This window comes from Rhineura floridana, chromosome 4 (genome assembly GCF_030035675.1).
Source record: "Rhineura floridana isolate rRhiFlo1 chromosome 4, rRhiFlo1.hap2, whole genome shotgun sequence".
Lineage (NCBI taxonomy): Eukaryota > Metazoa > Chordata > Lepidosauria > Squamata > Rhineuridae > Rhineura > Rhineura floridana.
The window spans coordinates 187471993-187487477 of record NC_084483.1 but is presented as its reverse complement, the minus strand read 5'-3'; the positions used below and the strand labels follow the sequence as shown (position 1 = coordinate 187487477).

The following is a 15485-nucleotide window of genomic DNA, read 5'->3' as shown; positions in this document are numbered from 1 at the left end:
GCTGTTGCCCTCTTCTTCCCCTTAATATACAGCATCTTCCTTTGCTCAGCCTGTGCTTTTATTCCAGCACAGGTATAGTGAATTATTTCTACCTAACATCCATTAAAAGTTGGGCTGCAGCATTTGATACAAGCTGTAACTTCTGGCCTGTTCTTAAAGGCATCCCCGCACATGGTGCATTTCAACAATCCAAATGTATAGTTAGTTACCACAGCATGAATGAGAGCAGCAAGTTCCCCCTTTGCTAGGAAGAGGCACAGCTTGGTGTATCATCTGAAGATGGACTTCATCAAAATGGATTGTTCACCTTGCATGGGAAAACAGGTCCAGAGATCCTTTGGATCATCTCTTATTTTCCATGAAGCAAATAACTGATAATTCTTTTCCTTTGGTGTTACGGGCCCAGGCTCCAATCCAGGCCACAGTTAATTGGGTTTAAGCCCCATTGGTTTCAAAGGGATTTAAGCAAACAGTACTGTGGACTGGGTCACAACCCAGATTTTCAAAACTTTCAAAGATATTCAAAACCGCTCTTTTGGCACCCAGATGAGTTACAGATTTTTCAGCATCACTCGTCCACAATGGTTCCCAGCTTAGCTCTGTGATCGTGTTTTCATAAAAGCACTACACCCAACATTTGTTTCATTCTATCTGCACAGTAAACTGTTACACAAAATGGGATAATATGGATTAAAGCACAACGTGGCCTCTGATTTATTTATTTATTTATTTTATTAGATTTATATCCTGCCCTTCCTCCCAGTAAGAGCCCAGGGCGATGGGAGGGAATAAATAATGTGGATGGTTGCCAAACACTATTCTCAAAAAGGTCAGAACCAGTGTCGCAATCTCTTGCTCTTTTCCAGTTATCATGGAAAAGCCTAATATGAAGGAGATCCAACTCCTTCCCAAACTCATCTTCACCTTGCACAGTGACTTAACACACAGTGGATACCAAATAGAGGAGTGGGAGTGCTTCCAGACAACCTGTCCACTGAGCATTCATTCTGATTTTTTTGCTGGGAGGTTATACAACATTGCATCAAGCAAATGTTCCACTTTTCCCAATGCATTTTTCTGTCTGATTTTGGGGGTAAGTGGATTTGTTGTGCAAGAGCACCAAATCAACCTTAACTGCGCAACCTGAATTTGCTGATGTGGTGTGTGTGATTAAATCCCACTGGAAAACAGCAACAGTCTGGAAGCATCCTAGGTAAGCAACAGAATATAAGGGCTCCAGGGAAACTAAGGCTTGCTTTGTGTATCAGAACCCTTAGAGCTGCCATTGTGTCCCTCAGATGTGACTCGTTGCAGCTTTCCAATCTAACATTTGGAAAATTTCGTAGGTATTCCTAACCAGCCACCAGTCACTTTCAATGTGACAAAAATAATGGCAAGCTATCCTTTCCTTCCTAAAATGTTCAGGAATTCAGCATAAAAGAAATCTAAGTTGTGGTGTTACAACTCTGGATATTTCAACAGGATAAATGGAAAGAGCTCAACAAATTAATGCCAATTGTGCCTTGCCAGAACTTTCTGTAGATGTGCCTTAATGGTTGCAGAAGAAGACTTGTGCAAGCTCTTCTATGGTATTTCCAGATAACATCATTATAAATGCTTCAACGCAAACTACTCTATAGGAATTCTTTGATCAGCTGCAACAAGGTCAGCAATTCACTAATATACCCAGCTTGTCTCCAAACTCTTAAGACAGAATATTGGAAGGCTATGTTGTTACACAATGGAAGCACATTAATAGAAAGGGACTCCCCCCTATTCACATGCTGCTACCCACTTCAAAAGCTCTCAGTCAAATCCTCTCCTCCCACCCAGGAAGAGATGATTTCTTGTTTTGGATGCCTTTGATGTCAGTGTTAGGTTGCTAGCCAGCAAATACAGAGAGCATTCAGAAGAAGAGAAGATGGGGTGTTTTTCCCCCCAACAACCCCCCCACCTCAAAATCTTTCCTAAAGCAAAATACAGAACAAGGACTTCAGCACAGACACGGGATTCCCAATCCTGTGCTTGCTTCTGAGGTGCAAAGCAGGGGTGGGGAATGGGGATGCATTTGCAGGGGAGCAGCATCCCAACACTAAGCCCAACCACTTGTTTTCATCTGCAGCCCCTCCCCCCTTTCATTTAGCCTCATTGCAAGAACAAAGCCCTGTTCTGTTCACATGACATGTGTGGGCATAAGAACAAATGAGGAACAAGATCATCATGGTTCCTGCTGGTCCTGCCCCTCTGTCCATGCATTCATCCCAAAGTTTGAACACAGCCTATAGGATTAATTGGATTGGCCACCACACAAAGAAACAGCTGCATAGACTAGTACATAAGAACACAAGAAGAGCCCTGCTGTATCAGACCAAAGGCCCATCTAGTCCAGCCTCCTGTTCTCACAGCGGCCAACCAGATGCCTATGAGAAGCCTGCACGGAGGACCTGAATTTTGTTCCCAACCAATTTCAAAATATCTTTATCAAGGGGGAATTCTTATGTTTACTCCTTAGTAAAGACAGGGTGCAGGTGCCATGCTTTATTAAGGAGTAAATGTAAGAATTATCCCTTGATACTTGGACATGTGTTGGGAGCAATACCAATCTATGCATCTGTTTCTTTCTAAAGGGAAGGTGAAAGGTTGTTGCTTTTACAGCTGCTTTCAATCCACCTTTGTTGTCTATTGTTGGATTATCCCCAATCTCCTATCAGTTGATAAAATAAGTATACAAGACTTATGAAGCTTCTACCCTGGTCCAGATCAAACAGTGGTGTAGGAAAATGTCGCTCAGAAGGGTTAAGGAAAAGCCCAAGCCTCCAAGAGAAGCCACTGCATAAATTATGGAGCAATTATTGTCCCATAAAATTCAAGGGAGCTTGCATAATCTGCATTGGTTCACCTCTCATTTGCATATAAACCAACCTCCATTCCATTTCCTGGTCCCATTAGTGTGTGACAAAGGGCTCATCCAGACGACTATATAATGTGTGACATGACTGCTTTGCGATCTCATTTTTCGGTCATCCTGATGACGTTGCACACAAAAGCGCGTTTTCGCACGGTTAAATCCGCTTTGGCAGAACCGCAGAAAATGCAATTAACTTTGCATATGGGAAAGAGCGGGAAAGGAGCGGGAAAAGGGGCAAGTGAGGACTCTCGGATGACAGAGCGGACATGGAAAACCTGGATTATCCCGCTCTGTTTGGATGAGCCCAAAGACACCGAACCCAGGAACCACCTTATGTATTATATATGAACACATGTAACATATTTTGTTGGTGCTTTGATTCTCCAGTCAGTTTTTGCAGAATCCTGATGAATTTAAGGTCCTATTGCTAGACTGATTGAATTTTAAAAATGCCTGAGTTCAAAATGTAGATTTTATTTTCCAAAATTGTAGATTTCTTTTGGTGTCTGTTGGCTTTGCAATGTCAGAGCGTTAAAGCATTCCCTTAACAATGCATTCTTTCAGTCTACTTTTGGATTTAGGTGCAATTTCTGTCCAAACCCCAGTAATGCTGGCACATCAAGACATTGAGAACGTGGTTCTTTTTCATGTTCCACGCTGTTTTGTTGTAATTTAGGGTAGGAATTACTACAGAAGTCTGTGCATGAGATGGAGACATTACCTAAGAAATCCCAAACAGTGTGCTGGCTATACATGAATGTTAAACAAAGGACTTGTGTGGTTCCCCGGATGTCAGGTCCTAAAAAGCAAAATGCATTCCTCTTTCCTCTCTTCCTTGGCATACAGTTCACAATTTATATTTTTAGAGATCTACAGTTACATTATTGACACAAAACAAACGGTTAAGTGTGGTTACAGGCAGTCAAGTTTTACTTTATTTTGATCCAAAAGGGAGACACATAAACCTGAGTTGTGGCTCCAGAAACCAAGAATTACTCTTAATGAACTGTCAAGAAAATTCTGGCTGATATGCAGTTTGGCAGGCATTGCAGCCCATACTATAACTGCCCAAGACTACGGCAACATGACACTGGGAAGCTCTTTTACTAGATGAGTAACGAACTGCTGAGTGAAGAGTTGGGAATAATTATTTTGTCAATGTATATGTGCAATACACACATACATATGTATGATACACACACAGCACATGAACGTGTGTGTATGTATGTGTGTGAGCAGCCAGAGTTACATTGCTCTAGATGTAGGGATGCAGCTGTGATATGCTTGGCATAAGTCATCACTGGGTGTGTGCTGCCTTGCAAAGATGGATTCAAACTACTTCTGCACTTCCGGATTTGAGCCTGCCCAGTTCCTGGTAATAAATCAGGAAAGGGCTGTACTACTACCCAAGCTGTCAGTGGCCACAAAGAAACCACTCTGATGGTTGTTGTGAATATGGATGGCCCAGCCAAAAGGCTCTTCACTCCCACCAGGTCTGCACTGCAAGTTAGCACACTTCTGTTTGATGCAGGGTTAGCTCACATCACTTGCATGGCATTTACAGCACAGTTTTATCTGATTGCCGTCTTCTGTTCCTGCAGTACCAATGCAACAGTGCGACTGTATTACAAGTAGGGATGGGGTGAAATTCATCTGAGTTCACACTTAAAGGGAAATCTATAAAACTGGCACTTTTCAAAACAATATGAGAATCGAAACACAGCCATTCTTGGAAATTTGCACTTACCCGAATTTTGCAATGCAGTCCTCCAACCAAATAATGTTTACAAAAATGCATTATATTAGGGGAAATAGCGTACAAAAATATGAACATTAGTCAAAACTGCATACAAAAATGTGTGTGTTAAGAGAAATCTGCACTATAAGTGCTGATTAGTTTTCAGGAGGACAGTTTTTAATAAAATTCGCAAATTGCTGCAGAAATGTGGAGAACTGAATTTAAGACTAAAAAAATGAGAAACGGATAAAACTGAAAATGCCAGATCCTTCCATCCCTAATTCCAAGTGCATCCTGCATTCACATATGTTGGATTGTTCCAAGTCATATGGACCTGTCCCTTAGGGACAAGGGGTCAGCGACTGTTTTCACCTATTCTCTTAATTACAACATTTGCTTAAGAATTGTACATTTGCAAACAGCAAATGGGAGGGGCTATAGGTAGCTACGTGGTAAAGCTTATGCTTTCCATGTCTCAGGTTTGATTCTTAGGATCTTAGTGCTGAAGTAGACATTATGCTCAGCAGGCCTAGTGCAGGTGGGTGACTAAGTCAGGCACTGGCTAAAGGCCCTGCAGCTGGCTCCCTGCTGCTAGCCAAAGACCCCTGTGGCTGGGAGGGTCATGGGCTGTGACCAGATGTGGCATGGATTGCAGAGCAGGAGCTCCGCTTCCCAGCTGACATCAACCTTGCATGTGCGCACAGCCAGTGTGCACTTAAATATGCTCAGTCACTTCACCTTGTGCATCAGTGCACATGTCTACCATCTTGGGTGATGGCAGGCATGCATGCTGATGTGCGAGGTGGCCCTACGGGGACATATTTAAGTGTGTGTGCGTGCAAACAGGTGCATGCATGTGCACACACATGGGGGAAGCAGGGGCCCACAGCGGGCTGGTGCCGGCCCTGATGCTTGTCACCACAGCGCTTAGCATCCCCATGGCAAATTTGCCAGCCTTCACCCATATTGTCTACTAGAAGCCTGGGCCAAAACTAGGCATGATGTGTTCGCTGCACAGATGCAATTGACATACACAGTTTTGGTTACATAAATAGCAGTCTCAGGACTGGGGGGGGGAGCAGCAGGGAGTTTAACCCTTTCTCTCCCTGCTACAGTCACAACAAGAAGCACTTCTCTGAAGATGCTATCTGCATTTCATTGGAAGCTCCCATTGGTATCATTCATGCTACTTTGGCCCGGCAATCTGCAGCGACTTCCCCCAGCCCTGATCCACAATTCATCATGCTATTTGTTTACCGCAGGGAAGAGGAAGCTGTGGCCTTCTAGCTGGTGATGGACTCCAAATCCCAGCAGCCCCAGCCAGGCTGCTGGGACTTGGAATCGAGCTGCTGGGACTTGGAGTCCAACAACAGCTGGAGGGCCACAGCTTCCCCATTCCTGGTGTACAACATTAATATACCATTAATATAGACGACCTCAGTTCATGCAGTGAATTCTGAGTTCTGCTACACAATACAGCTGCAGGTAGTCACATAAATTTGTCACATTCCTGTCCTGCTGTCCTTTGGAAGAACATACAACATCAATTCTCCTCCTAGCTGAGGTCAGATTAGCCTTGCTGAGATGGAACGACTTTAGCTGTATTTAGAAAACTCCCTTGGACCGCTGAGCCTTCCTTGTGGAGCTTAGCATCAAAGATCCATATTTGATTGAACCAAAATGCCTCTAAGAGGTCAAACAATGCCGTAACTCATCTCATAGGCTTTGAAAATGCTCAGTATCTAGTTAAGAATTATTGTCATCATCATCATCATCATCACTACTGCCACCCTTTCTTGGTTTCCTGGTTGAATTTAAAGCAAAAAGGACCAAAACTATGAATATACATGTCTTCATTGCACATCAGGCAAGATACAGGTTTGTTTGTTTGTGCATTTGACAGGCTGCTGTAGCTCAAGTACCAGGTTCATACACTTTGGCCATTTTATTTATTTATTACATTTCTACCCCGCCTTTCTTTTCATGATAGAAACCCAAGGCGGCTTACATATGGTTCCCAGGCACTCTCCCATCCAGGCACTGACCAGACCTGACCCTGCTTAGCTTCAGCAGGGAGCTGGCCTTATGTGCCTTCAGACCATATGATTCCAGGCATGGTAAAATACGTGTTTTTCAAGGCTGTTATTTCATTAAAGAAATCTTAATTAATCATATTCATTGCTTAATTAATTAAATCTGCAGAAATATTTAATATACTGGGAGAGGAACAATAGTTATGCCTAAAAAAGCATACTTGTTTTGATTTCAGATGATGCACATATGTGTTATGACAGCAGCCATCATCTTAGAAGAGGTATCCTCCCCAGACACAGAAGGGAATGCCTCTTCTAAGAGGCACTTGCCATCTGCAGGTTTTTTTTACAAGCCTTTGTATTAAAAATAAATTTAAAAAATAAAAATATGTTTCCCAATTCACTGTTAATCACAATGTTTTATTGGTCAGTCACAATGTTTTAAAATCGATTAAGTCAGATTTATTTACTAAGACAGCAATCCTATATGTACTAAGTCCCAATGAAATCAGAGGTCCTTAGAAGTAAATGAAATCAGAGGGCCTTAGTAAAACTAAGAAGTAGCAGGTTTGGGATTGTGCTGTAATCCTGTGCTCTTTGATGGAAGTAAGTCTTACTCAGCTAACTGGGACTTACTTCTGAATAAAAACACATTGGACTGGGCTGCATTATCTCTCTTTTTAATTCCTTTGCAGTGCCACATGATTCCAAGCACTCTACGTTCCTATATTACTATTATTAATATATTTCTTGTTGTCAGGGTTCCCCCCCCCCCAAAAAAAGTTCATATTGGCTGAAGATACAAAATGAATGAATAAAGTGTCTAGCTTGGTTTGCAAGAGCTTGACTGTTACAGGACATCTATATTCCTAGCAGCTTTCCACAGGTGACCCATTAGCTCTATCTGTGTGCTATTAGCAAGGCTGAACTGGAGCTAGAGCCAAGAAAGCTCCTGAAAGGAAACACACCCCTTTTACTAGCGTGCCTCTGCACAGTAGGCGCAGCTGCTAAAGTAGCAGGGGATTTAGACAGGACTTTAAAACAGACGCGCAGACTTGGAAGGTGCTATGAGGTCGCCTAGGCTGGGTCCTCTCTCTGTGATGTGCTAGCTTTCCCAGCACAGGTTGCCTTGCCCCTAGGAGAACAGGCATACATGCGATTCCCCCTCTCTTGCAGTATGAATTGATACAATCCATGGAGTCTGTGGCTGTAAACACACCAGTAGCCAGATCAAAGCATTTCCATTAGCCACACAAGGAGGGGAATGGCTGATCTGCCCATCAGTTGCGAAATCCGCCCGGAAGCTGAATTTTTTACAAAAAGCACCTAAGCTGTTCCCACCAGGTTTTACAGTAAAAAAGAGGTGGGTTTGACTAGCGTCATGTGCCCCTGTTTTCAGGAAAGAGAGGTGGAGACGCACTGGAACCGGCAGAACAGTGAATATGTTTCTACCCTAAATTGCATCCTATTTTCTGCAATGGATAAATTGCTTCTAAGGGAGGAGTTGACAGCAGGAGTATTTACTATTTATTACAATTATTTGGCATTTCACTCTTCACCCCAAGGATTTTTAAAGCATCTTATTACAAAAAAGAAAGAAAGAAAGAAAAGCAGCAGCAGCCACAAATGATAAAAACTAATGAAGGTTATTAAAACCAGCAGAACAGCCCAAAGTCTCAACATAAGCATAAAGACTAAAACATCTAAACGTGAAAAATAAAAAGGTCTTCACGTGATGGGGAAGTGACATCAGACTTGGAACCAGGCAAGCCTTCTTTGGGGACAGCATTTTAAAGCCTAAAAGGGCCCACCTATATCTCCAAAGGTGGTGATGGGGTGGTGATGCAGAGAAAGGCCTCTGACTAGGGGTGTAGTCATCCAGGGTCACAGAGGGTCATAGACCCCTTACTTTTTAGGGAGCAGGGTCCCAGCAGGGTCCATATGTTTCCAACACCCTATGGACCAAACAGCATGAAAAGGGAGTGTGTTAGCCACTGAGAAGAGTCTTATTGAAGCTATCATTGCATTCTTCTTGCTGAACCTCGAAAAGATGTATCCTCATCCTGCATCCATCACTCAACATAACTCCAAACAAAATAAGAGACTGAAAGCGCATTCTATTATATAAGAAGGTTGTATAATCTTAGAAGGGGCCTGGCTGTGAGGGGTGTGGCATGACTATCATGAAGGAACCCTGCACTTGTGGATTTGCCACTGCACTACTGCTTCTGATGATGACTCTTAAATAATACTCATGTAGGCTCATGCAGGAGAAGGTGATCCTTACGTACCCGAGTCCCAAGATGTTTTGCGTTTTAAAAGGCAAGGAGTTATTGCTTTTGTACCTTTTTTCCCTTAACAGAAACCCACACACCAGTGTAACTCTTCATCCACCACCGATAATAATCTGAATGACAAGTGGAATGCAGTGCGTTATTTAAACCCAGACCCACTGGAGGTTGGGCCATTAGGATGAATGGGCCACTGCCCCGCCAAACTCATCTAGCCCCTGCTTGCCTGCCTCCTTACTTACTAAGGATGGGGGAGGAATTCAATTCAGTTTGCACTTAAAGCCAAATCTTACCAAATTTGCACCTTCTGAAACAACATGAGAACCAAAGCCCAGCCATCTTTTGAAATTCACAGTTATCTGAACTTTGCAATATAGTTCTCCAACCAACCAATGTTTACAAAAAATGCTTATATTAGGAGAAACTTTGCGTATTAGTGACATAAAAATGCATTGTGTGTTTATTGGGAGAAATTTGCACTAAACTGTTGTTGCATTTTCTTAAGGATTTTTTTTTTTAAATAAAAAACCGCAAGTAGCTGCAGAAGTATGGAGGACTGAATTTAAGACTGGAAAAATGAGAAAGAAAACTGAAGTGACAGATCCTTCCAGCCCTAAAGCCAGCCTGGGGACATTGGTTGTCAGCTTTCTCCAGTGACAATGTTGCCTTTGTAGAATTCAAGAGGAAGGAGAATGGGAGACAAAACTAGAATTCCTTGGCTCCACCTGTCATTGGCTCTGGCTCCACCTACTGTTGGCCTACTTCTGCTTTACCAGCCCTAAAGGGCACCACCCACACACCATTTGTATTTTATTGTATATTTGTATTTTATTGTATTTACTGTATTTTGTATTTTATTGAATTTAATATGTACGCCGCCTAGAGTGGCTTCGGCCAGATAGGCGGCCTAAAAATTAAATCATTATTATTATTTATTTTATTCCCCTATTCTATTCTTGCACTGATGCAGTTTGAAAAAATTAGACCAACGGTGGGAAATAATTGCCTTCCAAATGTTGTTGGACTACAACTCCCATAATCTCTGATCATAGGCCATGCTGCCTAGGGCTTATGGGAAGGGCCACACATTCCCCACCCTTGTTTTAGACTCTGGACCTAATGGTGTGTGTGTGTGCACTCATTAGATGGCAGTGTGCACTATTTCACCTACAGCAGAATGGGGCAAGCCAGCCCTTCTGTGTAGGGGGGATGGAAAGATCTGTCAGTTTCAGTCTCTCAGCTTCTCATTTTTCCAATCTTAAATTCAGTTCTCCACATTTCTGCAGCAATTTGTAAATTTGTTTTAAAAATCCTCATGAAAATTCTCCAGCATTTTAGTGCAAATTTTCCTAATACATTTTTCTATTCAGTTTTGACTAATGTACACATTTTTGCAAGCCATCAATCATAATGCATTTTTGCATGTTATTTGCACTCATATATTTGTTTTTATGTGTATTTCCCCCTAATATATGCTTTTTTGTAAACATTGGTTGATTGGACAACTGCATCGTAAAATTCAAGTAAGTGTGATTTTCAGCGAGTGCAAATTTGATAGAGTGCGAACTGAATTAAAATTCTCACCCAGTCCATCTGGGTTTGTGGGCCCTTCTGCTCATATTGCTGAGGGGCCCCCTGGACATCTGCCCCAAAGCCTTATTCTGATGGCACCACTGCCCTCTGGCATTCAAACTGAATTGCTTACTAATGATTTCAAAAACACTTTTAAGTGTATCATCTTTACATGTTTTACTTCATTTATTCTTGTAATGAGTGGCAAACAGGTTAAGCAGAGTGGTAGATGCTTGGACAGCAGTCCATCCAGGGAGCTGAAAAATTGAGTAGGGATTTGCATCTGGATGGCCCATATGGAAAGCTGCCGGGCAGCTGCACTCTGGCCTGGCAATTCTCTGCGCTGCTATCATGCCATGAAAGAATGTAATGCTTCCTATAAACATCTTATTTATCAAATTAATAAACCCACTGAGAACAACATTTGTAAAGCCCCAACCACTACCTTTAAACAATATAGGGTACCTTAGAGTCTCAAAAACAACACAATAGTCAAAACGTATCAGATTGAGGGTTTTCTCTTTACATTCTTTTTTTTTTACTTGTTCTTTCAGTATGAGCTTTACAAAAAGCCCTTTACACTTCAAGATCTGAGAGGAGTGGAGGCTGTGTGTGTGGTGAGGGGAAGGAAAGGATGTTATCATAAAGAAAAGTTGAGTGATTCATCTTTCCTTGAGTCTGTTCCTATATTTCTGATATCAGTCTGCTCTACCCAGAAATGTCACTTAATGGAACAAATGGGATTCTAGTGCACTGGTAGAAAGACCAAAGCTACAGGTGATATCTGGGAAGCTCTGTCCAAATAAGTGGTTCACAAGCCCGTCTTTTGAGAGTGACATCCCTTGTATACTCTAGTGGTCTCTATTTATTGAGGACGGTTCCAATTTTCCAGTACCTGTCCCCTGGTAAATCATTGTACCTATTTTTGTAAGATTTTGGGGGGTGCCTTTATAAAGGATTGTAAGTGTTAAAATTACCATTGATCAGGAATCAGTCCCTTCTTTGGGGTCTCTAGAAGTCCTTCTCTCCAGAAAAGAGGAGAAAGAGCATAATGACCATCACTTGGCCTGCAGATGGAGTCAATCTGCTTCTTTCTTTGGGATCTACAATAGTCAGAGGGGTGACTCAAATGTTCTGCTCCCTCAGTGGAAAGATAGGGTTGCTACCTTCAGATTGCAAAAATTCTGATACCTGAATGTCTCTGAGCATACGCAAAGTGCCATTTTGTTAAATGCAACCAAGTGCTCTTGAGCACATGCAGCATGTTTTTCCTTTTTGACAAGAACAGTAGTGTAGTGGCAAAGTCAGAAGTGTAGGGCCCCTTCATGATCGTTACAGCCATGCCCCCTTCTAAGATTATACAACCCTCTAAGACTATAAAACAATTTGGCCAGGCTTGAACACTGCTTTCTGCTTCTCTATTACTGTCACCGTTTGACTGTCCTTTCTCAGAGAGATTGCTTAAATTACTGAATCGACACATTTGTCTCCTGCTGCTACCAAACTACTTGATGATGTAGATGGGGTGCTATCATCAGGATTCACTGACTCTTCTTCTGCAGTGACAGAATTTTCACTCTCCATAATTTGTCTTGGCTTTTTTAAGTAGGAACTAATAAAAGCTTGCTTGCAATTGACACTCATTGGGATCCTGCATAACTGACTCAGAAAGCCCTACAGCAATAAAGAAAAATGCAAACTTTAAAAAAAACTGCTGTGTGCATAGGCTCCCCCCTTTGTCTTTTTTACTGCTGGGTTAAGAAAAAGCCTATTTTTTCACACCCTCTAAGCAGGCCAGGCAGTAATTTTGCATAGGAATTTATAACCTTTTGAACTTTGCCACCTTCTATAAGGTAGGAAGGGATTTTTCCACCCCTTTTTCCTGTCTCCCTGTGTTACCATCTCCTCCTTCTACACACATACATTGAATGTTAGAAAAAGAGAGGTTTTAGCAGGCAATTTTTCATCATCATATTGTAAAGTAAGAAACTTTATTTGCTGAGTTTCCCTTCTTGGCTGCCATCCTAAGTTTCAGAGTAACTGCATTTTGGCAGAGCTTATGAGTTTTAAGGGAAACTTAAGCATGGAAATTTCTGATACTAATCTCTGGTGTTAGCTGCACCATACAAACGTCCTTAGGCATATACATTTGCATGACACATTAAAAGCTGAAACACAAACACATACACTTTCTCCCCTGCCCCCATTGAACGTATTTTCTCTCTCTTTTCCTCCTCTTCCCCTACACCTGGATTTGGGCTGGAACAAAACCACACATTTTCCCACTCCCCCCCTTTTTGCTGCTGGGTTGAGAATAGGGTTGCCAAGTTCATGGCCTGAGACTGATCCTGTATCTTCAGGAGAAGAGAAAGTCAGTCAAGTACAGGTGTTTTTGCAACACTGTAATGGGAAAAACCACAAGGTGGAATTCTCCCTTCCCCCTGCACAACTTTTAAAGATACAGAAGACTTCTTGGAGGCCGGGCCTGGCAACCTAAAGATATAGGATCAGTCTCAGGCCATGAACCTGGCAACCCTAGCTGAGAATGAGGTCCTTGTTAACACCTTCTCCCACAACAAGAGATGTCCCTAGGAACCAATCAGCATGAAAGGGGAATGTGTTAGCTACTCAGAAAAGTCTTCTCAGTGGCTGACTCACTTCCTTTCACTTTGATTGGCTCCAATCAGCAGGAACAGACAAGGAAGTGTGCTAGAAGACTTTTCAGCAGCTAACACACTCCCCTTTCATGCTGATTGGCTCATAGGATGCTGGAGACATAGGGATCTTGCTTGGACTTGGCTCCCAAAATGTATGTTGTCTAAGCCCTCCCCCCAGACTCCGGATGACTACACCCCTGGACAAGAAGCAACAGTCTTAAAAATGCAAGCACAGAAATAGAGTACCTTTGAGAATGTGCAGAGTTTAAACGTTAAAGGATACGTTCTTTTTTGTCAAAGCAATGTATCTTGGTGAAAGCAGAGAAATGATAATACATAAGTTCTGATTACACAACACACACACAAACTGAGCTTTACATTCTATGGTTCCAGCAACTGGCTAAAATGGGGTGCTTGATTTGACAACACCGTTGGTGAAAAATATGTGCATCAAGCCTGGGAGTGCTATGTCCTTGCTCTACCTCTTGATGCCACCAGTGGTCTCAACTTTCACACCACTACCACTATACGACACTCACTATTTTCATATCAGAGTGTCAAAATGAGTGGGAAAGAGTATCCCCATGCTCAATAAGGCAATTAAAATGTGCTAAAGATAAATCAGTCCATGTCAAAGGCTTTGTTTGCTTGCTTATTTATACAATAGTTCTTAACTGCCCTTCATCAAAAGATTCCAGAATGGTGTACAAAAGTGTGAATAAAATTCATATCACATAGAAATACAATTTAAAACCGACAAGTAAACCACAAAGTACAAGACAAAACATAAACCCAAAAACTAAAAACAAGAATGTATTTATCTGGTGCTGAAAAGCTTGTAATGTTGACACCAGGTATGCTTCCTTAGGGAGGGTATTGTAAAGTCGGGGCCATCACAGAAAAGGCCCTCTCTTTTGTAGAAGCACAGCACGCCTCTACTGAAGAAGGTATTTGGATCAAGGCCTTTCTAGAAGACATGACCCTTCAGATATTTGGGTCCCAAGCCATTTATGACTTTAAAAAGGTATGCACCAGCACCTTAAATTGGGCTCAAAATTGAATAGACAGTCAATATAGATGTTCCAAAACCTTGAGTTTCCTGTCCATGTAAACAAGAATGGTTGGTTCAGGATCATGCAGAGACAACAAGCTGTGAAACAACTTTGCTTGACTATCCCCAAGACACACACTGTCCTTGCCACTAACCGTATACAACAGGGATGGGGAAACTGTGGTCCTCCGGATGTTGTTAGACTTCAATTCCCAGCACAGCCAATGGTCAGGGATGATGGGCGCTGTAGTCCAGCAACATCTGCAGGGCCACAGCTTCTCCACCCTTGCTATACAAGCTTCCATTCAGCCAAGTATCATCTTACAAACTTCATTCACATCATATAGCACTTATCAATAAGCTCCATTTTATGTCATTAAAGCAGAAGATGTTCTTCTAAATGTCTAGAGACAGACAGCAAAAAAAAAGTCAACAACTGTCAGCTGCTGAATCATGAAGTGATAGTTCTGTAACTTTTGAATATACAGCTCATGCTCCCAAATCTTAACTTGAGTTGATGCAAGGTCTCCCGGTACCAACTGTTCAAGGACGTAGCCCTGACAATGTGCTATGAGTGACCTCATTCTATTATATTAGCACACAACTGAAACTGTACCATTAGTAACAGGATCAGCCATTTCCTCCAGAGCAATTAGCCCCAGGTTCACTGCTGATTGACATACCATCTGTGTTTTAAACACACACACGCACACGCAAGGAAAAAGCAACTCCATTATTTTACCCACGTTACTCCGCTAATATGCGCCCTTGCACACTTCATGATATTTTTAGACATGGAGAAGTACCTCTTTTGAAATATGTGCTGTTCCCAGGCAGTGAGATGAAAAAATGCTTGTTCTGGGCGAAAGCATGTGGTTTAGCGGCTGTATGATGCAAGAAAAGGCAACAGGACTGTGTGTGTCATCTGGAAAGCCTGAAAACCAGAAAAGGAAAAATAAATAAAAGTGGTAGGCAAAGCATTTGCTTGCAGATCCAAACTTCATTGATCTGGACCATGCTGATTTAGCACCCACAACTTTGGGGTCATGAGCAGGGCAACCAACAAAACAAAACTGAACAGCTGGCTGAGGGCCAGCTCACACAATCAATGATGCCAAGCCCAAAGATGCACCACTGTGAAGCTTTAAGGGCTAATTTGTATTGTTTTGAAAGCTTTACATTTTGTACTATTTCAAAACTTTGTACTATGTTTATCTTTTTTTATTGTAAGCTGT

General features: G+C 42.1%; 1 protein-coding gene across 1 annotated transcript in view; it reads right to left on the bottom strand.

Annotated features, from left to right (window-relative positions):
* Positions 1-15485, bottom strand: part of LOC133383916 (uncharacterized) — a 210644-nt gene that overhangs the window by 50692 nt on the left and 144467 nt on the right. The window contains exon 4 of the mRNA XM_061625546.1: positions 15057-15184. Coding sequence (XP_061481530.1) covers positions 15057-15184 — 128 coding nt within the window. The remainder of the gene's footprint in view (positions 1-15056; positions 15185-15485) is intronic.